This window comes from Apus apus, chromosome Z (genome assembly GCF_020740795.1).
Source record: "Apus apus isolate bApuApu2 chromosome Z, bApuApu2.pri.cur, whole genome shotgun sequence".
NCBI classification, from domain to species: domain Eukaryota; kingdom Metazoa; phylum Chordata; class Aves; order Apodiformes; family Apodidae; genus Apus; species Apus apus.
The window spans coordinates 19,651,558-19,676,205 of NC_067312.1; the positions used below are offsets into that span (position 1 = coordinate 19,651,558).

At 39.1% G+C, this 24,648-nt stretch overlaps 1 protein-coding gene across 6 annotated transcripts; it reads right to left on the reverse strand.

Moving 5' to 3' along the window:
• Window positions 1-24,210, reverse strand: MIER3 (MIER family member 3). Of its 6 annotated transcripts, none has more exons than XM_051642863.1 (13): window positions 24,190-24,210; window positions 22,889-22,913; window positions 20,764-20,909; window positions 18,728-18,862; window positions 17,123-17,243; window positions 14,846-14,931; window positions 14,582-14,654; window positions 12,018-12,169; window positions 11,497-11,578; window positions 7,530-7,624; window positions 4,310-4,437; window positions 3,988-4,133; window positions 1-3,905 (listed from the first exon to the last, which is right to left on the reverse strand). In XM_051642863.1, the coding sequence occupies exons 3-13, from the start codon at window positions 20,860-20,862 to the stop codon at window positions 3,448-3,450; spliced, it is 1,575 nt and encodes a 524-aa protein (XP_051498823.1). In that variant the 5' UTR covers window positions 20,863-20,909; window positions 22,889-22,913; window positions 24,190-24,210; the 3' UTR covers window positions 1-3,447. The 6 variants fall into 6 exon arrangements, with proteins under 6 accessions (XP_051498823.1, XP_051498822.1, XP_051498821.1 ...); XM_051642862.1 differs by lacking the exon at window positions 24,190-24,210 and adding an exon at window positions 23,635-23,824 and having other exon boundaries at window positions 7,530-7,621; XM_051642861.1 differs by lacking the exon at window positions 24,190-24,210 and adding an exon at window positions 23,635-23,823.
• Between the last annotated feature and the right edge of the window lie 438 nt (window positions 24,211-24,648).

The window sequence follows — 24,648 nt, forward strand, 5'->3', positions numbered from 1 at the left end:
GAAAGGTTTCCAGATATTTATTTCTGGAACTGTACACCAGGTATTAAAGTACAACAAATACAAAATAATGCTCAAAAAAATCAGTGTTTATGTACAAATATTAAAACCAATGCAACAATAGCGACTTCCTCTTGAACATCTGATACTAAAACATGTTTCGATTGTCACTAAATCTGTTGTTACGCACAGGGTACTTACTTGGAACTGAGAAGAACTGAAATCTGATTTATTAGGAGGACTATAACCATTCCTACTGTATTTTACAATTGATATTATCTTCCTTCTTTCAATGAAAAATAGGAATAAAAAAAATAGTAACCATGTCATTATTTTATAAATTACTGTATTTAGTTTCCCTGTCTGTAGACAATGTGCTTGTAATGCTGGGCAAATACTGTCCCTGTTGGTCAGTTTATCCATTACTTTACATTCAAAGTTGCAATATTCACTAGAGACTTTGGTTAAATTAAGTAGTATCAATATGTTCTACTTTATCTGAAGTTTTGCTGTATTTTTGACCCTCAGTTTTACAAATTAAAAAAGGGAACGATTGCACAATTCATTGACCTAATTGTACACAATTTAGTATCTTCAAACAGTATTTTACATCCTTCAAGTAAATTCAGCAGTTTGACCATGACAAGAGGAAAACCAAACATTTAAAAACCTAGCATGAGAAGGTGAAGTGTGACTAACCAAAGTAACAGTATTGCTATAATCACAGCACCAGTTACACTGCTAAATGAATCAGCTACCCTCTTCAGATTCCCTGTACATAAAAAGGATACATTTACCAACACTGCAACTGCCCATTATGGAATTTTTGCTTTGTTTCTAAGAAGTGTGGCAAAAGACAAAGAGATCATCACAGTTTGTTATAAGAATTGTGCTTCACCATCTAAAAACCAAGGCAATATAATTTCCGCATATGGTTGCAATTCAGTTATCTTCATGCTGACTTTCAAAACGCAATTCTTTTAATAAACAGTAACAAGTTCTCCATTTAAATGTTTAAACTGAGAGAAAAATAAGTAAGTCCAGCTTTTAAAAGAAATGTTCAATAAATAACTATTTTACATGGATAAAGTCAAAGTGGTACAAATTTATGAATGTCACATCAAGCATGCACAAAAATGTTACTATACACAGAAGTAGTCAGAAAATATTGAAATAGATATCTAAAAAGATATTAAGAATACACATATTTACAAAAATCTTGCAAATTATTGCCTCATTTTAACAAGGAATTAAAAGTAAACGATACCAGCTAGCTAGCCAAAAGGCTAAATAAGATCAGCATCTAAAAATCTATCAGACTAGCCGGAATTCATTTTTCTCTCATATAATTTTCTGAATTTTGGTCAAAAGTCTTTATTAAATAACTAAAGTGTCCATTCAACTTGCTGACAACCCAAACCTTAGACAAGTCTCTGTCTACATTAAGAGCCCAGCAATGCATAGATAAACTGAATATATTACTGCATCAGCTAATGCGAATGGGCATGTTCATTTAAGTGCAACTGGTATACGCATTCAGCCATCTTTGTATAATGGTTTTTATACAGACCAGCCACTCACTGTAAACCCATAGATAAACTTCAATGTATAACAATGGAGGATTATGGCCAGTATTTTACAAAATCACATAGATTGTGTTGATTCATAAACAAAAGAAACCAGGTACAAAGTTCAGCACAAAACACAGCTACAAGAAGCTGACAGCTTGCCTAAAAATGTCAGAGTACAACACAGGGCCAAGGCTACCCGTTATTTACTGTGTACTTACTAAAGTTACATATTTCAGATGTGTAAGGTAAGAACCAATTACAAAATTATCTCTACTTTTGTCCACTGTGCTAATTTGTTTTTAATGTGGTAAATGTGCTATTGCATAAACACTTCAAAGCAATCTTCATTACAATGCTGTAAAGAAAACTCCATATGCTGCATCCAAAACTTAGGATGTCAATGCAGTTCACAGTATGCATAATAAATACCCTCTTCCCTTTCAAATATTAAAGTTACTACTTCCTAATTACTCAGCATAACCTTGAAGCAACTATTACAAATATCAACAACGCAAAATTAATCACTTGAATAATGAAAAAAAATTAGTGGCAATTAAACTTGCAAAAAAACAGTGCAAAGAAAAAGTATGGAGGGAAAGGGGTAATCCTACTGAAGTAAGGTTCAGACTCTCATTAAACCCTGCAAGTTGTATGCTACAACACATTAAAAGCCAATAATACACTTGGTTTGACTCTCCTGCCAAGAGAACAAATGTTTGCAAGACAAACTTCCTGCATGGCTAAATTGCACTCAGTATTAAAAAAACAACCAAACCAAACCACTAAAGTTAAATAGTTGCTTTTATGGGAGACTTTTTTACTCACCCTTTCCTATTTGACCAAAGTAGTGAAGTGCCATTTTTGAGCCAATGACTTGCCAAAACAAGTAAATGCAATCACACTAAAGAAAAAACTTTCAAATACATACTTCAAGGTCCTACTATTCCTATATAAACTAGATAGTCCATCAAAATAGTAACACTTTGAACTGCAGTGCTCCAACATCTTCCAAATGTAGACTGCTTAGTGGTAAATCCTAAGCTGTGCAGACTGTGGCTTTATATAACACCAGCTGTTTTAGTAAAGTTAAGGTAGATGAATACATGGCCCTTCAAAGTTGAGGACAAAACCTATCCGAACACAATATAGCCTAATCTGTCTCTGTTTAAGCCAGTAAGTATGTTTCAAGTACACAGACACCAATGGCAACATAATTACTTCTGTGTAAGGTAGCCATGGCCTATAATTTTTCAACAGCATCAAAGTGTAGGTGTTCACACTTTGCTCATGTTAAGTCCCTTGTGCTAGCTTCCACCAAGATGAACTTGCTATTTTGTAAACTGAAGTGCTCTAGTTTAGTATCACATGAGAGAAGGTTCCATTTAAAAAAAACTCCTTGTATGTTTGTGCAGTTTAAATTAAAAGAAACCCATCCCTGCCTTTATAAGAAAAAATAAAAAAATGCTACATTGAGCAGGGATCAGGATCGGTACCTGTAAACACTGTTATTCCACTGCATCCATTACAGCAAAAGTAACTTAGCCTAAAAAGCCACTCCAATCCGTTCAGAACTTCTGTGCTGGTTTTGAAATGGTGGCCTCCGTCTACAGGCTTTAAAAAAACTTTGAAGCAGAGCTTAAAGCTGCACCACAGAGTTCTCTTAGTCCCAAACTCTGCTGAACATCCTATGACATTTCCACATTTATGGACTGAAAAAAGAAATTACTCTTGGTAAATCAAGATATAGTTCTATACATACAAAGACATCACTGATGTCATAAAGTTCAAACTTCCAGTGAAAGACTAAGCAAACCTGATAGCTCCCATCAAGTTCACTACTACTGCATAAAGTACCCACTGTTTGTTTAGTTTTCCACAGTCATTCTGAGTGAAGGGCAGCATGTTGGTGAAGAGTGTGGGTATTGATAAAACCATTTGTCTCATTTGCAGATAGACTGCTGAAGTCAGCCACTGAAACAGCCATTTTGGCACTGGTAATATGGTGTGTGTGGTTCTCGAAGTCCACAGCAAGGTTATTTACAGAGACATCACTCATGAAAGATTCTGGGACAGCGATTCCCATCTTCAATCGCTTTGCAGGTCTTTCTGTCTCCTCACTGCACATGTTCATTGGATTTAGCTCTGAATGATAAAAGCCAGTCTCAAATAAATTAAAACAATCACTTTCACCATTGCTAGGCAAGTTCAGCAATTCTTCTGTTCCAACAGGCACATGATTAACTGGTGCTCGGGGTAAGCTGTCCATAGGAGGAAAGGTGTCATCCAGGCAGTTCATGTCTGAAGTATGGCAGACTGTAGCTACACTGTTTGTCAACGCTGGAAAAAAGATGAACACAGATGCAAATGAAAAAGTTGTTTACATAGTTACAACAAAAAGATACTTTTTTTCTTGATTTACCTGTCAACTCATTGGCAGTAATAGAGTTCAGAATGCTTAGCTGTTGATCAGGGATGGTTTCTGTTCGAGTATTAGATGTTAAGGCTGAAGAATGCACAGCTCCGCCAAGGGCCTCTGCTTCATCTACCAAACGATCCATGTAGTCCCTAAAAGCATATTACAGCCATGGTGTATTCTTTTGGAAAACAAGGCCTAAAAATTATGATGGATTTAATTTATTGCCATAACCACTGCAGTATTACACTGCAATGACAGAAGGAAAAAAGAGCTTCTACATTTACAATTTGCAACATAAAACATATTCCAAGAATTTTTTACTTACGTAACTCCTGGATGATGGTTATATCTTTTCTTTCCAAATCTTGTTTGCTGAGCAAAGTAATCATAACGTTCTGACTTCTTCCACATGTAATAGAAAGCCACACACTCAGCAACTGTTCTGGTTCTTACCTAAAAGAAAGAAGAACTGACAAGATTAGTGCAAAGACTTATCTTTTGTCATCTTTTCAATTCCCAGACCTGCAATATTGTTGATTTTATTCTAGTATCAGGAACAAATGAAAAAAATTAGGAGACTTCAAAGAGATATTCAAAGAATTTCAAGGAAGTATTACATTTGTTCTACTCCATGCATTATGGGCTTTTTTAAAACTACATTGAAACTGTATCGACACCTGAAGCTTTTTTATATTAATAAATATATATAACATTATTGTTAAACTGTAAGATAAGACTCTCTCAAGATGAAAAAGCTGAGCAAGTCAATGACCTAAGAGAAGTGAAGCAGAAAAGATTTTGGGTACTTATTCCTTTTAGTAAAGTTCAGAACTGTGGAGGCTTTGACAACTGATCTCAACTGTAGTTACTTAAAAAAATAAAACCGTAATCTTGTTGAGAAGGTATAAAGTACGGGCAAGATAGTAACACAGGATATGGAGAAGGCTGAGCTCCTCAATTAATTCTTTGCTTCAGTCCTCTCTGTGAAGTGCTTCAGCTTCAACACAAAGGCCACAACAGGTGAAAGCAGGGACTGGGAGAATGAATTAACCCCCACTGTAGGAGTAGAGCAGGTTCGTGACCATCTAAAGAACCGGAAGGTGCATAAATCTATGGGACCTGATGAGATTCACCCATGGGTCCTAAGGGAGCTGGTGGATGCAATAGCTAAGCCTCTGTCCATCATATTTGAGAGGTCATGGCAGTCTGGTGAGGTTCCTGCTGATTGGAAAAAAGGGAACATAGCTCCTATTTTTAAAAGGGGGAAAAAGGAAGACCCAGGGAACTACAGGCCGGTCAGTCTCACCTCTGTGCCGGGCAAGGTCATGGAGCAGATCCTCCTGAAAAGTCTGCTAAGGCACATGGAAAATAAAGAGGTGACTGGTGACTGCCAACATGGCTTCACTAAGGGCAAGTCATGCCTGACCAATCTGGTGGCCTTCTACAACAAGGCTACAAAGATGGTGGATGGTGGCAGAGCAACTGATGTCAGCTACCTCGATTTGTGGAAGGCGTTTGACACTGTTCCACATGACATCCTGGTCTCCAAACTGACAAGGTATGAAGAGAGAGCCAGCTGCACCCTGGGCTGCATCAAAAGAAGTGTGGCCAGTAGGGCCAGGGAGGTGATTCTGCCCCTCTGCTCTGCTCAGACCCCACCTGCAGTACTGTGTATGGTTCTGGCACCCTCAACACAAGAAAGATATAGAACTGTTGGAAAGGGTCCAGAGAAGGGCCACCAAGATGATCAAAGGCCTGGACCACCTCTGCTATCAAGACAGGCTGAGAAAACTGGGGCTGTTCAGCCTAGAGAAGACAAGGCTCCGGGGAGACATTACAGCAGCCTTCCAGTACTTGAAAGGGGCCTACAGGAAAGCTGGGGAGGGGCTTTTCATCAGAGAAGATAGTGATAGGACAAGGGGTAATGGTTTTAAACTGAGAGAGGGGAGATTTAGGTTAGATATTAGGAAGAAATTCTTCACTGTAAGAGTGGTGAGGAGCTGGAATGGGTTGCCCAGGGAGGTTGTTGATGCCTGGAGGTTTTTAAGGCCAGGCTGGATGAGGTTTTGTGCAATCTGATCTAGTGGTAGGGTTCCCTGCTCATGGCAGGGGGGTTGGAATTTGATGATCTTTAAGGTCCCTTCCAACCTTAATGATTCTATGATTCTAAGTACTCAAAGGACTTGTTTTTATCTAGTGTAACTGCTTGTCTCTTCTCCCCAAATCAGGTTTGTTATGTGAAGCCAGATTCTTGGGAGAAAAAGTCATTACTTCCACCTGCATTTTTATAAACTATACCCACTTTAGATGCAGAAATATTTAACATAATCCTAAGCCCATAGTTTAATTTTACAACTAGAATATGTAACTCTGGCAGTAGACTATACTTGAGCTTAATCAAACTTACACAAACCACAAAGGAAAACACAAAATGCCTGGAGTGGAATAGTAAGCCTTGCTAATTTAGACAGAAAAACACCAGGCAGGGGAGGAAACTAGTATATGAACATCTGTTCGTACACAAAGTTCCAGTTAACAAGGCTTTGCAGAACAGAGATAAGGAAACAACTTTTGTTACATTTCTCCACACACTATATCTTGCCTAGCTGATAATTTCTATATACAAGTGACATCAGCTATATCCTAGAACTTCCCCTAAACTTTCTGGCATCTTACCCGCTTAGAAAAAAACCCGTGATTTCTTAGACAAATTCTGGTCTATAGTGACGGATACACCAACCCATGTACTTCGTTGCATGTTACAAAAAAGTTTTAAATTATTTCTTTGAATTTCTGATTAATTACTGCTTATTGGTAAGGTCCATTTAAAATCTGAACCACCCAAATATTATTTAGGACAGGTTAAGCCATGTATTAAGCAGGACTAGCTAACTGTTGTTGAACACCAACCTATAAAGTTTACCTGAAATAGAACAAAAACATCAGACTAAAGGAAGAAGTAAACCTTCAAAGTGGTATCAAAGCATAAAGAAGATATTTAAAAATCTCTGAAAAATCCATATTGCCAACTGTTGCTTTTTGAAATATATATATAAAACCCTATTCAGGCACAGAGGAGTAAATCAGAAGCAATCAGATGAAGATCAGAACTCTTTCACTGGCCTGAGTACATAGTACTCATGGATAACAACACTTTCTGAAAACACAAAAACCTAAGTCTGTTGCTGTAACCCTACACCTTCCTGGTGACAAAAAAATAGGTAAAGATGCATTTTCCCTTCCCACAACCATGGTATTGGAAATACTGCACTTCTAGGAGAGGCACACCTTTAAACTAAATTATAATATAAATGGATAAATGGAAGTAATGTGAACACAAGTCGATTTTGGAAATAATACATTGACTCACCTTGCAATGCCTAGCTCTTCCAGTGACATCTGAGGATAACAGCATAAAAAATGCCACGCTGGTTTTAATACGCTGGTTCTTACTTCCCTCTTAGGCTTATGACAAATGTACTGCTTTTGCAGATTTTCAACACTCTACCATCTACCAATTCTTCCATTTAACTGTAAATACTAACCTTGTTTTTCTGTATGAGATGAAAATCTTTTCCATAAATCCGAAGTGCATGTTCAAAGCTTCTGCATTCTTCTTCTGTCCATGCTGTCATCTCTTCTAAACAATTACAAAAGTAGCATGATAAACTTGATCCACTAGCCTTTTACAAGTGAAGTATTTGTTGCTAATGGATGAATATCCAAACGCTTTTTAAAAAACCCAACAGCTCAGTTATTTAATGTTCTTTCCTCTACTGTACATATAACCTACCTGCAATCTAACATTCTACTTTATGAAGATTCACAAAAGAGTCTGATTTCTGAAGTCTCTTATCCTTGAGTATAAAGGACATTCAAAATACTTGATTTATTATTTCTTAATAAGTTTGGCATCAAAAAACAAGGTTTGATAACATAACCGAGGTACAAGTGAGATAATTTTTCTGAATATGTCTTCTCCCATAGGATACAAAGAACAGTGGTTGTTGCAAAAGAGTGGAGAAACAATCTATTGTGACGGATGCCCCTGCTCTGAGTGATTCAGGCATCACCAACAAGAAGGCCTGACTGAGATCAGCCCTGCTGTGCAAACCATGAGAACTGTGCTAGGCCATATCTTCTCAGAGATGAAGGAGTCGAGGACACTTCTTATCAGGAACTAACAGTACCAGCCTGAGCTGGGAGTAGACAAAACTGAAAGTGCTACAGCCGCACACCTGCACATACACCAAAGGGGAGGCTGGCTATGAGTCAGTCACTTTTCACTGGAAGTTCTGCAGTCCCTCCAGAGCTCACTGAACGCTCCTGCAAACCCTCACAGGACTGCACGGGGGTGGTCTCCCCTTCTGAAGTTAAGGAACACCTCTCAAGGTTGCCCCTCAGGGTTGAGACTCTCCCTAGCCAGCACCTGATGCCTGTAACAAGGTAAGTGACATTAAGTCTAAAAAGATATTGTATACTAACGACGTGTATGTATCTCAAGCTATAGCTTAATTATTATAAATGCATTAATTACTTCAGTGTTTGACCACTGCCTACTACTAAATCACTGTTTAATTACTATTCAATTGTTGCTTAATTAGTTTGATTACCAATAATCAATTAATTATAATTTGATAATTTAATCGTTAATAAAACCTTTTAGTTGACCTCATAATGACAACAATTATGGTTTTTCTTAATAATTAACCTGTCATAAAAACTGGCAGTATGACAGGTTCAATGACTGACAAGGAGAAACAGTTAACCTTTCACTGAAACTTTCAGACGATTGAGCGTGTGAAAAGCAGGATAACTGGAATAAAATAATGGTTGAACCTTGCAAGACAGAAAAGGAAAGACTATAAAGAGAAGATAATAATAATAGATAAAGATATTTAAGAGGTATTTAAGGGCTACCTATCTCTGCAAGGAAATGAGAATGTTACCAGAGGAGGCTGAAAACAGAAAGCCACAAGAAACGCTGTTACCTCTGGAAACAGACCAATTGCTTAAACAACTGGGGAAGGAAAAAGAGAAATACAGGAAGGTAGAGGACAGACTAGAACTCATGATAACTTGGGCCTCCAGTTTCCCCAGATCCTGCAAAAATTCATAAGCTAGTAATTTCCCCCAAAGACTGAAATAGAGGTATTTGGGAGGACCCCAGTGAAGAACTTAGCAAAGAGAACTAATTAATCAGAATTTAAGGCAGCCTCTACTGCTGCCCAGAGAGATTGTGGACTCTCCTTCTCTGAAGACTTTCAAGACCTGTCTGGATGCTTTTCTGACTGATCTGCCCTAGTTGTGTGTGGTTTTTTGGTCCTGCTCCAGCAGGAGGGCTGGACTTGATGATCTTCAGAGGTCCCTTGCAACCCCTAATATTATGCATTTCTGTGAGATATGGGCCAGACCATAAAGCCTGCTCCATGTGACCTCCTTAAACTGGACAATCTGCACAAAAATATATGTGGAAGCCTGGCAAAAGCAAAACTGAACAACTCTGGCATGTCTCCTTAACTGGAGGAAATTGTATTGTGTTAGGTCAGGATCAGGCAAGTAAGACAGACTCCCCAGAACCCCAGAGACTTTCCCTGATCTCATAAACACCATGGTGAGGTAGTGGAGCCCTGAAAAAGACATAATGAACCATTAGTGCTAGGCATACCTCAGGTAGCAACAGCAGGCCAACCAAGTGGGACTATACTTGGTCTGACCCAGACTTAGAAAAACAAGGGAAATCTGGAACAAACCAAACAATATTCTGCTCCTAAATATCCCACAAATAACTCCTTTAGACTTCTTAAGAAGGAACTGCAAATATATATATTTAAAAAAATAAAACCTGCCATTTCTAAAACTGAATTCTGCTTTTACAAAAAACAACAAAAATCACTAAAACAGAGTAAAGACTTTAAAAACAAAGCAGCTCAAATTGTTTGAATAGGTCTGTTTTGTCCCAAGTATTGTTGTTTTCCTATCTTGATTATGGCTTTGGGTCTATATCTAATTAAGAAGGGATATATCAGGCTTTTTACTTTCATTTTAAAGCCAATAGGGGAAAAAAATTTCTGGAAGCAACACTGGAACCTTTCTGCTCCCAGATGAAGGTGATAATCATTCCACTGCAAGGTTTTTTTCTTTTCTTTTCCTTTCTTTTCTTTTCTTTTCCTTTCTTTTCCTTTCTTTTCCTTTCTTTTCTTTTCTTTTCTTTTCCTTTCTTTTCTTTTCTTTTCTTTTCTTCTCTTTTCTTCTCTTTTCTTTTCTTTTCTTTTCTTTTCTTTTCTTTTTTCTTTTTTCTCACCCCTTTAATTTGCGCTCCTTACTACAGAGTTCTCCAGCTTCAAAGAGAAGATCCCCACTTAAAATCTCCTGGTTAAGAAATTGTAATTCTCATCTTGAGAATGGCAGTGTACTTCAGTGGGTACAGGAGATCACAGCTTAATGGTTACTCTAAGAAACAGACACTGACAGTATTATAATCTTCTACCATTTTTAATGAGGGTTTAAGTCCTATCTAACTCAGGGCAGGGAAGGGGGGAGGAGTGTGAGTACTAGCCCTCAGGATAGAATTTTGGGCTCTGAACCACAGGTGGACAGATATTTTTTAATCCCAAAACAGGAATCTAAATTCTAGAGAACTGTGGGATTTAGGATACAACCCTGCAACTGATACTTTTAGGTCTACACAATCTCTTCTTGAACATGAGCTTTCTGTGCTGATAGTCCTTATTGTCCCCTTCAGCTTTACCTTAAGATACTTTGCTTTCACAGCACCTAATGTGTAAACACTCAAGTTCCCTTTCGATTCAGTTTGGAGTAGGGAGTATCTATCAGCCAGAATATCAGCTTCTATCAGGACTCATACTACATTTCTACTTTATGCAACACATATGTTAAGAAGAACACTAAATTGTTAGTAAAGAACTGTTTTTGGTAAATAACGATGTCTGATTTTCATTTAAGGGAATAATAAAGTTAGGGAGAAACAAGATGGAAGCTTGTTTTTCACTATAAACTTGAGCAAATCCCTCCGTGCTCTACCAAAGACCTATGGAACTGTACGATAGAATCAGTTTAGGTCTGGCATAGCACAACGTCAGCACAGTGAGGAAGAGAGTGGGGCTTAGTTACATAGCCAGCTATGTTCTCCTAATTTTTGGTATAAATGGCATCCCATTATATTCGATCATTATCTGAAAAAGATACTCTAATACAGGTAAGAACTGCTTTATGGGAGCAAAATCACCCCCCTCCCACTCTGTGCCATTGTTATGGAAGCAGTGGAGAAAAGAAGGAAAGGAGAAAAGCTCATTCTCAACTTTTATACAAGGTGCAGACTTCTCTAGTTGAAATTTTAAACTGGCTAACAGTCAAATACCTAATTAGTGCTAAAGACAATATGGAAAGGGATGTGCTCATCTGATTCTTACTCAGGGTCTTCCTGCACAACTTCTTTTAATCCTTCTTTTACAAAACACACTTTCTGAAAAAACAGAAAATCTCTCTTACCCTGAGATGCCTTTCCATTTGAGCAGTATCTCTCAATTGCTTCTTTAACATTATGGCTACTTTTAAGAAGTTCATACAGCGCCTATGACATAGAAAAATACTTTTAGAAAGAACCAAAGTTTGCAAATATCCAATTCAGACCTCTAAAACTAGCCTTTCAGTGAGCACATCTGATGTAAAAGAGGATTTATCTTTACACATGATGAAAATTTTAAAATAACCAAAAGCAAAACCACCCAGAAGTTGAAGCAAGGTTTAATTAAGAACATGTAACACATGATATCCAATTATTTAAAAAGTTGGATTTGTCACCAGCATAGCAATCAGAAACATCACAGATCACAACACTGGCAGCATTCAAGTATGTGCATAAAATTACAAATAAGATCCTGACCCAAATAATATCTAATTAGAAACAAAAAAATAAATTGAGCAATTTGTTCTTTATAAAACAAGGCAGAAAAAAGAGAACTTGTTAATTACAAAACAGTGTCATGAATGGAATAGGATATAAAACATACCTGTTCATTGTCCCGTGTATGGAGACCTTCAGGAATTCTGCCAATCATTTTTTCATTTCCTATTCTTAGGGAGGTTTCAAAAAGATATTCTTTAACTTTACTTTCTGAGATCACATCAGGTTTCCAAAGTAAATGGTCTTCATTTTCATAGGCTGTTGAAACAGAAATCCATTAATCCCAGGTATGACATTTTTAAGGGTGTAATATTAAAAGCTATTTCCCAAAGACAAAGAACAGGAACACAAAAGTAATCAAAACAGGCACCATCACACCACTTCAAAATTGCAGCTCACTTTTTCCACAAAAGCCTTAGTTAAGAGACAGACTCTGTAGTGTGACATTGTGAAGAGATTCAGGTGCTATGAGGATGAGATAAGGGACCGAACTCTTCATACGGAGAGCCTCTTCAGAGAAGCAGTTTGTTGACAGCTAGATGATTCAAGTCTAATTGTGAATGTGTATTCAACATCTTCATATAAACTAACTAGCATTTAGTTTTATTCAGCTGTTTTCAAAAAATAAATTACAATTTACAGTGAAAGAGTGTAGAATATTACTTTAATATTTCAAATATTATGTGTCACTAGAAAAAAAATTGCCAAAAATTACTTAACAGAATGAAAATCTGGCTCTCAGTGTGGTAATTTGTTTTTCCATTCACTAACAACTGAATGCTGTTACATACTTGTATGTTGCACTCTTTACAAGCAATCGGGATGTACAGTCCTCCTTCATAGCACACTGAAATAACATATGCATCTCTTAAGTAGCTTATTTGAAAGAAAATATATTGGAAACACGCACATTTCAATTCTAGATTAAACTATACATCCCCTACTCTGATGAACAGACATGAGCAACATTGAGCATAACGTTTCACATACTCTTGGTAATACAAAATTACAGTTATCCAACTCAAACACACAAGTGTAATGGCTGTTACATTAGAAGAGATGAAGATTCTCAAAATTCATAAAACTGCAGGAAATTACAATAAGCTAAGGTGAGGAATAAAAATACATCTCTGAAAGTTTTGTTACAGCTTAAGAACATGGAAAGCTTTCAGACAGACATGTTACAAGTGTAAGGTTTATAGAAGGGCAGAACTGACTTTAGCACAATTCTAGTAGCTGGGACTACGTAGCAGAAATGTAAGCCCATGTGCCACCAGAATCTTGTCATGGAGTACAAAAGAAGCTTTAAATCCTATGCCCCGACAGCCAAGTTCAAGCTCTCCAAACACTGCTGATGCTCAGCTTCAACTTCCTTCATCAAGCAAGAAAACCCAGGACTTCTTGCTGGAGTCTAGGACTGAAAATCTCCAGAGAAGCTCCTCATGCTCTCCAGTCTGAGAGCTACCTCTTAACTCTTGGCTATGCAAGCAGACAAGACCCTCACTAGTTCTCTCCAGCACCAGCTCATCTCTAGCACCAAGTCATTCCTGAGAAAGTTGTCAGATTAACCGCATCTTGGTTATCCTCTGGTTATTGAGACTTCTCTAGTTATTGGCTGAGGAGAAGTCAAGATGTATAAATAGTAAAAGGGCTATCCAGATAAACCCGGTTCTTACTCCTCCAATTCTTATAACCCACATGCATCATGCTTGGATCTTAGAAAGTAAGAGACTTCCCTAGGTCTCTTAAGCAACACAAGTGATGTTCACTTGGTAATGCTTCCAGCTCCATCCATACCAACATTCTGCTTCTCGACTGCCAAGGATTATTCTTCAAAAAAGCAGGTAGTAATGGTGAAAAGATGTCATATGCTTCACTAGAGTAATATTCACATAAATGTTACAGTTCGAGCAAAAGTAACTTGCAGAATATAGAAAATTCACAGAAAAAAATAGAATGCCCTTAATTTATTAACATATCTCCCAACCAGCTCCTTAATTTCACATCTGTTCCATCCATAAACAGATTTGTTTATTTGCCTTTTGAATTCCACAGCTATATGTGCTACACTTCTCATAGTGAAGGTTTCTAAAGAGACAAAATTAAACTCCAGTGAAAAGTTATTTTTTCTGCTCTAGCACAACTGCAGTTTTCAACCTAATTTACACTGGAATAACATTATACTTAAAACATATTTATTTAAAAGTGTATGAGGACCTACATCTTCTACTCATGCAATGGAAATTTAGAATACCTTACAGCTTTGTTTTCCACATCCATTTTGTAACCGACACTGTTGTGCTTGCCAAAAAACAAGCACAGAAAAACACTGTTTTGAAGATCTTCAATGCAAACTAAGTTATATGCTCATCACCCAGTTATGATACTCTGATGAAAATACTTCCTTTTTGGCCCACAGTTTGTTGTCTCCTAAGATTACTAGATACTTCAGAATTAACACTGTAGTCCACCCTCTCATGTTTTCTTGAGAATGTCCACTTGAAGAATCACATTTCTGAGACACAATAATGTGGTTGTTTTATTTCAGTTTTCTAGTGCACCCTTTTTTTTTTAAGGTCTCTGAGACTTCAACTAAGCCATTTAATTTACCTTGTAAATTTAAACAACATTTTTCCATCAACTGCTGTGTGTAAAATAAAAATAACTTACCCTTTTCATCATCACTGTATTTGCCAAGGTAGGGTGGAATTTCAGCTTGGTACTGTGAACCAACCATTATTTCCTGAAAATATAACATAAAATTAAAGAGGAAAAAAGGTATTGACTTAATATTTTGTGTATCTAAGTGTTAAAAATGCCATTAATGTGGCATTTAGCAGAGAATTCCAGAAGTAAGGTACTATTTTAGATATGGAGGGCAAATTTTAGTGCACTTGACAGTGAAGTTTTAAAAACTTTTAAAAAGACAATTACCTTTCTCAAATCTTCAGATGAATTACCATTGTCTGCCTCTACATCTTCACCATCTGATTCCTTATCTCCATCGCACGTTGTGTTTGCTTCAGACACAGAGAAATTTGATTTTAGCTAGGAAGAATTTTCAGTTCAAACACAGAACAAGGAATCCTCTATTTTTGAAAAGAGCACCTGTTTTTATTCTGGGAGACACTTCTCGTGAGTCTGTTGATCTACACTTCTATTAGAAACCTCTTAATCTTAATTTGCATCAAACCAGCATTAAGTTAGAAGGCACTGGTACTTACTTGTATACTGCAGAACTGAAACATTTATCATCACTGCAACTGAGACAATCTACTATACTTCTAGCAGTCAAAAGGAAATGAGATCATTTTGCTTCATCAATTTTCTCAATAAAGGCTTACACCTTGCAAAAGAGGTATGAGAAAAACAGAAAACTTCCAGGACTAACTCCAGCTAATCACAAAGACAGTAAAGTTAAAGGCATGTCTTTATTACCTACTGAAAACTTCCATCAAAAGTTTTAAATGGTCATTGAAAACATTTCTTTAAACAAGACTGCCTCAGCATGGAGACAAGAAGTAAGAGAAATGCACAAAACAGAATAAGAAATGGCAGCAAAATACTACTTACTCTTCTTTAATATTTTTTTTCCTTAGGAAGAAATACAGCAGAGCACTCCATAGTGGAACTCATATTTTAGAATCTGAACACTGTGGTACTGGGTTCTGAAGTAATTCTATTTTTATAGCTGTATAAACCCAGCAGAATGGAACCTACAGTTCCAATATGATTAAAATTATTTTGTGTTCTCTAACTTCAGAAAAAACATGCAGATAAATAGGGCTCCAATGTTAGCTTCATCACAACTAAACAGAATCCTCAATATCAGGGACAATATCCAAGACTGTACAGACTAAGGCTTTTCTTCTGTAGTAATTACTACAACCAAAAACTTCCTCTTTCTGTTGTTAAAAGTAGCAAACAAGAACCTAACCTGAATGCAAGAAATGGTAATATGCCTGGATAATCATAGGGAATTATTTTTTCTAATCAATGCTAATTTAATAAAATAGCCTGTATTATGTATCAGACATGTTTATCTTAAAACTTACTGTTATCTTAGTATCTGAGAAACGGATAGAGATAAAAAAAAAAGAGATTAAACTGCCAAACACAGAAAACTGACATCTCTCTCCCTGAAATGGTGAATATTGAATTTAAAAGTGTCCAGCCAAAAGTTCTAATAAAGTAACATTCTGATAGAAAACCATGATAGCTGAAAACAAAGTTGACTGTTTCTTAATGCTTGGTAAGGTGAGGGGCTAATTGTTTTCTATAAAGCTGCCACACTTCCAGTGTCATATTAATTAACAGCTCACAAGTAAATGGTAAGTGCCAGCAAGTTTCAGGCTTGCTTAACTGAAAAAGGACACTATAATTGTTAAGGTTTTTGTACCTCTTTCAATACAAATGTCTTCCATTTACTACACAATCAGCAGCATGCAAAGGGCTATGAGTGCTGAAGACTTAGGCACCATATCTCCCTTCTTTAGAGGACTGAAATCTCCCAGGAATATCTCAAGATACTTGCTAGATTAAAACCGTGATAAAAATCCTCCACATTGCTATAATTCTAATATACCAGTGAACAACTGATCTGCAACAGGCAATGAGGAGTATCTCATCCAGGTTGGATAACTGAACCACTGGTTCTCCCATCTTTCCCATAATAGCTCCATGGGTAGTGAAATTTTGGTGATCATGGGTTTAGAGGCCCACCACATATAAAACCACTCTGTCTCACCCCATGAAGTCCTATGGAAAAGCATTGAAAGTATAAAGGGAAATAATTCCAAAGAAACTATCCCAGTTAATATCCACAGGCTGCACAGAAAAATCACAGCCTTAAAAGCAGCAGCAAAAATTTTAGTAGAGAAACACTGATTTAAAAGAATGGGTTACATATTCATGTTACTCACTAATGTATTGAAAATCATGAAGGGTGGTCCTCAATACCACATTAACTATCATTTGTAAAGTTTTTGTATTTGTAGATAAATTAATTTTACCTTTGCTTTGTGCACAGAACCAAATATAAGTACATTAGGCAGTTAGTAAAACCAATCAAAGAGAACATTCATGTACAGCATCCTGCAAAACACCACTTCTCACTTCCCAGTAAAGTCTGCAATATCGGTACTTTTAAGCTAGGAAGCTATATATAATGCTAAAGCTTTTTGAGTACTATTATAAAATCAGGTTTCCTACATCTTAGTGGCCGAGGAAAGAAGTCAGTAGCCTCATGTGAAGTAACTGATGGTGTCAAATCATCAGCCGAGGACTGTGTTTCTTCATCATCACCTGACAAGAGGTCTTTAGCGATTTCCTCCTGCATCATTAAAATAAGAAAATAAAACCTCAGACTGACAATTCAGTATAGATTGGTGAGCATTTAGACACAGCAAACTGTAAGTCTCATTAATTAAAATTATTTACCACAAATAAATTTGGCAGGCCATACTCCCTTAACTAAAAAATTCGTTTGCTCCTCCCATATCTAAGAACTAATATAACCATTCACTTCAGAGTTAAACACAGGGATTCATTTCCCCTTTGTCTTCTATTAAAATAAATGCAGAAGAGTAATTTCTGCAAGCACCAATCTCAGGCGATCCTCCAACTGTTTTCAATGAAAAATGCCAAAGGAAACTGCCTACAATATTTAGAATTATGTCATTCTTTGCATGACAGATAAGCCGAAACTTTGAAAGGCTGTTACCCCTTAAATTCTGGGTGGGAAAGGGAGGGGTGGGGAGAGAATAATAAAAAAATAGCCGGGGACTTTTGTAGACTTTTGCTGAGAGGACAATTACAGATAACAGACAAGTCTTCCCAAACCACAAAAAAAATGCCGTTTCTGTAGGTTAAAATGATAAAAAAGATATTAAGACAGAAAAAGCCCACTTCCTCCACTAGCAGACATGTTTGAATCCCTCTGTACAGAGGCTAGGAAAGAACTGTACTAGACAACAAGCCGACTGACTACATTTTTGTAGCCTCAACACAATCGTGAATCCTAATGAGAATCAGATGTGCAGAGCCATCATTATACCCTCCTTTCTGTGGAGTTTACCATTACATCATACTTACAGAAAGTAAAAAAAATAAAAAGACATAGTTACTACCTATATACTTTATAATTCAAACAACTCACTGCATATGCTTCACAGCCAAAAATCAGATTAAAAATCTTAAAATTCAAAGTCAGCTTGCAAATCACAAAAACTGGAATTTTAGGTTTTTACACCACCAATCCATACATATAGTCACTGCACATAAAACTCTTTCTCTCTCTTGCTCCCCAAAGCTAAGACCTTTCGACATGATACGTATTTGAAAGCAACATTCCAAAGCATTCACGTGTGTATTTTCCAGCATTCTGATACTTAACGTCTGCTGGAAGCCACAATCATTTATGGACCTTGCATACATTATAAAAAATCCCAGTTCTATTAACAAAAAAAACCCCAACCACCTACTCCAAGTTCTTTGGATGTGTTTTAGAAGGACTGTTAACTTACTCATTTCTCATTTTTAGTAATATAGTGCCACTAAAGTTGCTATGCATTTGTACACGATAATTATAAATAGAATAATTAGAATTACATATAACAATTATATATACTAATTAGAATAATAATTCTTATTATAATCAGATCCTCAATATTTTTGAAAAATAAATAATTCAGAGCAGTATTTTATATGGATATTGACAAAGACTTTCTAACAAAAAGAAAATGAAGAGATAGCAAAACGTAATTTAAGGCCACCTAGATTTCCACTTTTTAAACCACAGCATTGGGGAAAACTTACTTTATCCAGAGTCATATCTGGAAGTTCATCTGCAAGCTCACTTGGAGAGCTATCTGCACTGGAACCTGCCATAACTGGAATCGTGGGTTCATAGCCATAGAATGCCAGTAAATCTTCCAATGGCATGTTTCCTTCCTAATACAAAAGGATTTACAAACATTTCAGGATACTGCCAAATACTTATAAACAGTTCAGGCCTAACAGGGTAAGATATATTTTGAAAAACAAAAGGATAAGACAAAGAAAAACTTAACTAAAAACAGGACTCTTGGATTAAAGATTTTAGGTATTTTCAGGCATAGGACCAAAGCAATTCACAAGCATTTCTCCTGGCATATAGTGAAGTCCCATCAAGCTATTGAAAATTGTTTTCTGGATGAAACTAAAGAGTGCTTATTAGAAATTTGCTCCTCATCTAATTCATACTGTAGAGCAAGATTTGCCTCCAATTTTTCAAGACAGAAGATATCCTAGAAACACATAACCCTCTTACAACACATAAATGCAGAAAAACTTTTAAGATTTCAGTCCTACATAGTTACAGATGCAAGCGTGCAGAAACCCACAAAAGTAAACAAAAAAAAAAAAGTAAGCCCTTCTTCCACTCCCTGCACAATGTATCTTGTAATGACCATTAAGAATGTAACAGAAGAAAGACAGCTAATGATACAGAAGTCAAAAATTAAGAGAAAGGCTTGATTTATAACTTGTTTTTCAAAGAGCTTTTGTTTGATTTTAGTAAATAACATACTTGCATTGTAATACAATTAATTAAACCATGGATTATTTTTTTTTAGTTACCTGATTAAAGCCATCAAAATATTAAAAATATTTTCCAATATTTATACCTTTAAAAGTTATATTACCTTAAAAAATTTCTTGTTGAACTCATACACTGATTAAATTACTTGTTTTCTTTAGTCAGCTAAGGTCTTAGTCCTGCAAAGACTTTTCACAATGGGTAAACGTAAACTCATGTCCAAGTCTTTCCAGGATCGGGACCTAAAGTAATAAAGTGTTTAAGGTAAGTGGCTCTCAGTTCTTCTTCCTTCTACTACAGAAGCAATAAGATAATTTTGTGGAGTAACAACTCAATTTTAATCACTGCACTTGGCAAGCTGCTTTCCTATAATAACTGCAAGTTCATAATCAGCAAAAATTTAATTTCAAAGGTTATCAGGAAAAAAAAATAAATAAAAAATCAGGAGTATAAACACTGCCAACACATTCAGAATATTTGTTTTCACATGGACTACAAAGAACCACATCCCCATATCTGATGATAAAAAATACACTTTCCTGAACTCTTGACCAAAATCTGCAGTTATGCCAAGTAGTTTAAGTGGGTCACTGAACAGTAAGACAAGCAGCATCCATTTGTGGGTGTTCAGCATTCAGCAGGCATTTAAAATGGGTGATGCACTGCCACAGATGAACATAAGGTGTAAACAGGAAAAACATGTAATTAAAGAGTGTAAAATGGAATAGGAAAAGCCAAGGAGCATGCTGGTCATTTTGTACAGCTACCAAATGCCAGAATGATGAAAATAAGGCACAAAACTACCATCTAGATAGCAAATGAATGTGATCCATCACACCTCAAACAGGACTGTTTGTGTATCAGAAAAGCAAAAACCTGACCAACAGAATGCAATACAGCTAGCTGTCACTTAATGATATGCAAAATGGGCAGTTTTGACTTAGAGCCAACTTGTAAATCTTAGAAGTGGTGATACAAGATAACAGGGCTCTAAAACCTGCTTCAGTGGTTTCTCTACCAAAGTGAATGCAACACTATATGAAAAAAAACAATTATTAACTTAACACAAATACCTTTCAGAAGCTAAGTTCAGCCTTTTTGTAAGCATGCACCGCTATATCCTAACCAAGCCTGATTTTCTTTTTTTTAAACAAGCTGCAAAGACATTCTGCAGGAAACTGCATTATACGATACAAACTGCAGAAAAGGTTTAGTGTTCCTTTCACTAGTGGTTACAACATGTATGGACACTTAAGAGAGAGCCAGTTACTCTTACCTTTTCTAAATCCTCAATTTCAGAGTTGAAGTTTTTGCTTTCTTCCATCAATTCCTCCTCTTCCAGAGTTCGCTCATCATCATAATCATGTACCAACATTTCAGCAGATGGGTCAAAGTCATGATCCTCAGATGATAAGGAGCCAACTATCAAAAAAATCTAATTTGAGTAACTTTTTTTCTATACCAACATATGAAACTACATCACTGAAAAAAATGTGGTTGCATAAATTATTTTACGTACAGGGTCAGAACTCTGAATGGAATAACTGGAACAGATTCACAACTACTCGACAAATTCAGCTGTTTTAGCTGGCCTTCCCTTTCCGTATTTGTACGCAATAGGTGCAGCTTTCTCTCCTGCAGTATAGGGTACTTGGGAGAAGTACCTAAACTACTGAGACAGAGTTTCAGAAAGTACAATCCCAAATTAATATTTTCCTGAATAAAAGACTGTTCAAAACATCCTTGAAATCATCATTAAAGTACAAAGCACACACATCATGAAATTTCAGATGCTGCAAGACAGATTCATAGACTCTGACTGTATGTATGTGATTTATATGGTACCCAGCAGTTTTTCACTGGTAACACAGGTAACTTAGGTTATGAATTAGCTTCCTACTAACATCAAAATAAACTGTGAGACTTGCTTCAGATTAGTTTAGCCTCACAGATGGATCTTTTATTAAAACAATTTCAAATCTTAGCACTTGATCCAGAAAGGCAGAAGAAACATAGCAGAGTTTCAAGAAATACTGAGGAAAATACATAGTAAATAACAAAATGCTTCTAATGAATTCAGAATGAAGAGACACATTAGGATATTTCTCTTTTACTTCTGGTTTTCCTTCCAGTCCTTACATATGAGTGCTCTGTTGCAATCCTTGGCTTGTAAGTGGCAAATAAAAGGTTTACTAAGTATTATTTCCATGTAAGAACTTCCAAAGTTTTGAAGGAAAACAGCTACAAGCTTTGAGTCCTCATAAAAAAAACCACACACACACAAAAAAAGCAGTATCCCTCTTTGCACTGCTTCCAGGTTTTGAAAGAGACAGTTGAATATACTAACATTTCTGAGTCTTACAACTTCTAAATATTTTTTCAGCAATTATGCCAAGTGTTCATTCCTTGTATGCTGGCAATTAAAATGTATCTCTTTAGCTGTCTTCAGACAATACTGTGAAATCTTGTAATATCATTCTCTAGAGAAACATTCAGGCCAAAAAAAGCGCTTTTTATTCACATGCTAGTCATATTATGATCTGATAGTACTTTCAGTATAGCTGTAACCCTATACCAATTCCAATTAATGACATTATGTGTTGAATTTTCCTGCTGCTAGCCATCACATCCTCATCCAGTTTTAAGTAAGTGTCAACTGCCTTGATCTAATATATACTTACATACATGTGCATTTAAGATTATTCTTCTAATTGCTGTTCTATCTCATTTTATTGCAGTTACTCAAGTGAAAGTTCTATTCCACTCACTTTAGATATAAAGTCCCACTTATTTAGTAGCTCTGAATGCTGAATATTACATTTAAAATACTTAAAGCCATATTACAACATATAAGCCAAATAAATTTCTTAAGTAGTTTAAAGAAAATTGACAAACAGCCAAAGCAGAAATCAGTTATGCAGAAGTAAATCCATTCCTTAAACACTGCTTTGAAAGTAGCCCTGCTGATGTTAACCGTGTTAGCCTATGTAAGCTATTCTAAAGAACCTTAACAGCAGTTAGCTGTTAGCTTTAAAAATTACTTATCACTACGGCATTAAACATCTTCTGTTATTACCAAGATGTCAGAAATTTACACGAGAGAAGCAGTCCTGCTACAGGCTATATGGCTTTACTCAGATGCCGACTTTCAAAAGTGCTACAAAACTTCGTTTTCATTTTGGGTTCCAACCAGCCAATTACTAACTGCTATCCGAGTTAAGGGAATGACTCCCCAGCGCACATCTCCTTCTCTTAAAAATCGACCAGGCAGTTAATTACGTGCACAAGAAGCGTTAAAAAAAAAAATCTACGAAGGGATAAATTTGGGAAGGAGCAGGAAAGAGGGAGCAGCGGGCGGGCGGCAGGCCGGGTGCAGGAGCAGGAGGTGGGTGAGGACGAACCTGGGCTCGAACTCCCAAACGAAGCCTGCGGGGAGAAGAAAAAGCGACGTGAGAGCGCGCTCCCTCCGGCCCGAAGCCGGCGGGGGTCTTAATTTCGTGCCACCCCCGACGTAGCTGCTCCTGACGTCCCCCTTTCACCGCTGCCCGCCGGCCTCGGCCCCTGCGTCCCGCCCTGTTGACCCCTCCATCCCGTCCACCCTCTCCCACGCCGAGCTCGCTCGTCGCCTACCGCTCTCATCCCCTCCTCCTCCGCTGGCAGAAGCCCCCCAAGACCCGGGCCTGGCCCGGCCGGGCTGGACATGACAGGGGCAGGCAGCGGCCGAGGCAGCGGGACCGGCCGCCGCCTCTTCCCCGCTCGCAGCCCGGGGCTCGCTCTTCCTCCCTCCTGCCGGGCGCTTCTCCATGGCCCGCGCTGTGGCGGCGGTGCCGCCGGCCCGTCCCGTGCCCCCCGGCGCCGGCCGCGCCCCGCTCCGCGCCCGGCCGGGGCCTGTCGGCCGCCCCGGACCGCGAACCCGGCACCCGCGCAGCGCGGCGCCCGCCCTGCGGCCTAGTCGCGCAGGCTCGCGCTGCCCCAGCGCCGGCCGCTCCGGGGGCCGCCCCGCCGCCCCGCCGGCCCCCTTGCCCGGCCGGGCCGCCCCGGAGGCGCCTCACGGGGATGTGGAAGCGGGCGGCGGGGGCCGGCCGGCGGCGGGGCCCCGCGGGGAGGCGGCCGAACCCCGGCGCCCCAGCCCGCTTTCCCCGCTTACCTCCGCCATATTGGGACGACCGGGCTGAGGAGCCGCGCTGCGCCGAGTGCCCGGATGGGGCCGCTAAGCCAATGGCAGCGGCCGCGCTCCGGCCCGAGCCGCCCGGGAGGGAGCGGAGGGGCCGGCGGGACCGGGCTGCGCCGCGGGAGGCGGTGCCGGGGCCGGGCAGCGCCGGGAACCCACCCGCGGCGGCGCCGCGGCCTCCCGCCCCAGCCGGCGAGGGCGCTCTGCCTGCCCCGGCCCGCCGCGCCCCGGCTGCCCCGCCCGGAGAGGGCGCTCCGCAGCCACCGCCGCGCCCGGGCCCGAGGGACGCGGCGCCGGCCGCCGCTCTCCGCCCGCTGCCACCGCGGGGTGCCCGGGGCCGGCAGAGCCTGCCCGTGCCGGGGGGAGGCGAGCGGCAGCCGGCGGAGCCCTCGCCGTGCTGCCCTGGGGGTCCCGGAGCCGAGCGGAGCCCGGGTGACTCGGACACCTCTCGTCTGGGCCGGCGTGTGCCTGGCTGCCGGTGCTCACCGGCCTGTCCCGGGCATGCCGACCGGAGCGCTGCCCGGCTCTCACCTGCGCTTCCCGCGGCCCTCAGGCCGCTCCCAGCGCTGGGGCAGGGCTGGCAGCTGCCCCGGCCCCCCAGCCGGGAGAACATGCCAAAGCCTTCAGACCTTCCCGTCGCTGCTGCCCTGCTGGGGCGTGAACGGAGAAAGTGAGACGTGCTCTGCAGGCGTTTCTTCTGTGCAAAAGTTGAGGCATTTTACATGCAAGTAACACCGATTTCATTTTTTTTTTTCGTGGGGGCTTTTGTTCGTTTCTTTGTTTTGTAAATGTGACCTGGGAATCGGACTGTTTCCTGCTTGATTTCTTCATCTGATGCTTTTAATTTTGGAGTCACATGTTTCGTTTCTGGCCAAAAGACCATCTGCCGTGCTCTCCAGACTGGGCTTCGCTGTGCCGGAGGGGTGCTGCGCATCTCAGCGGCACCTGGGTGCAGGTGTCTCAGACCGTGTCCCACCCGGCGTGTGCGGA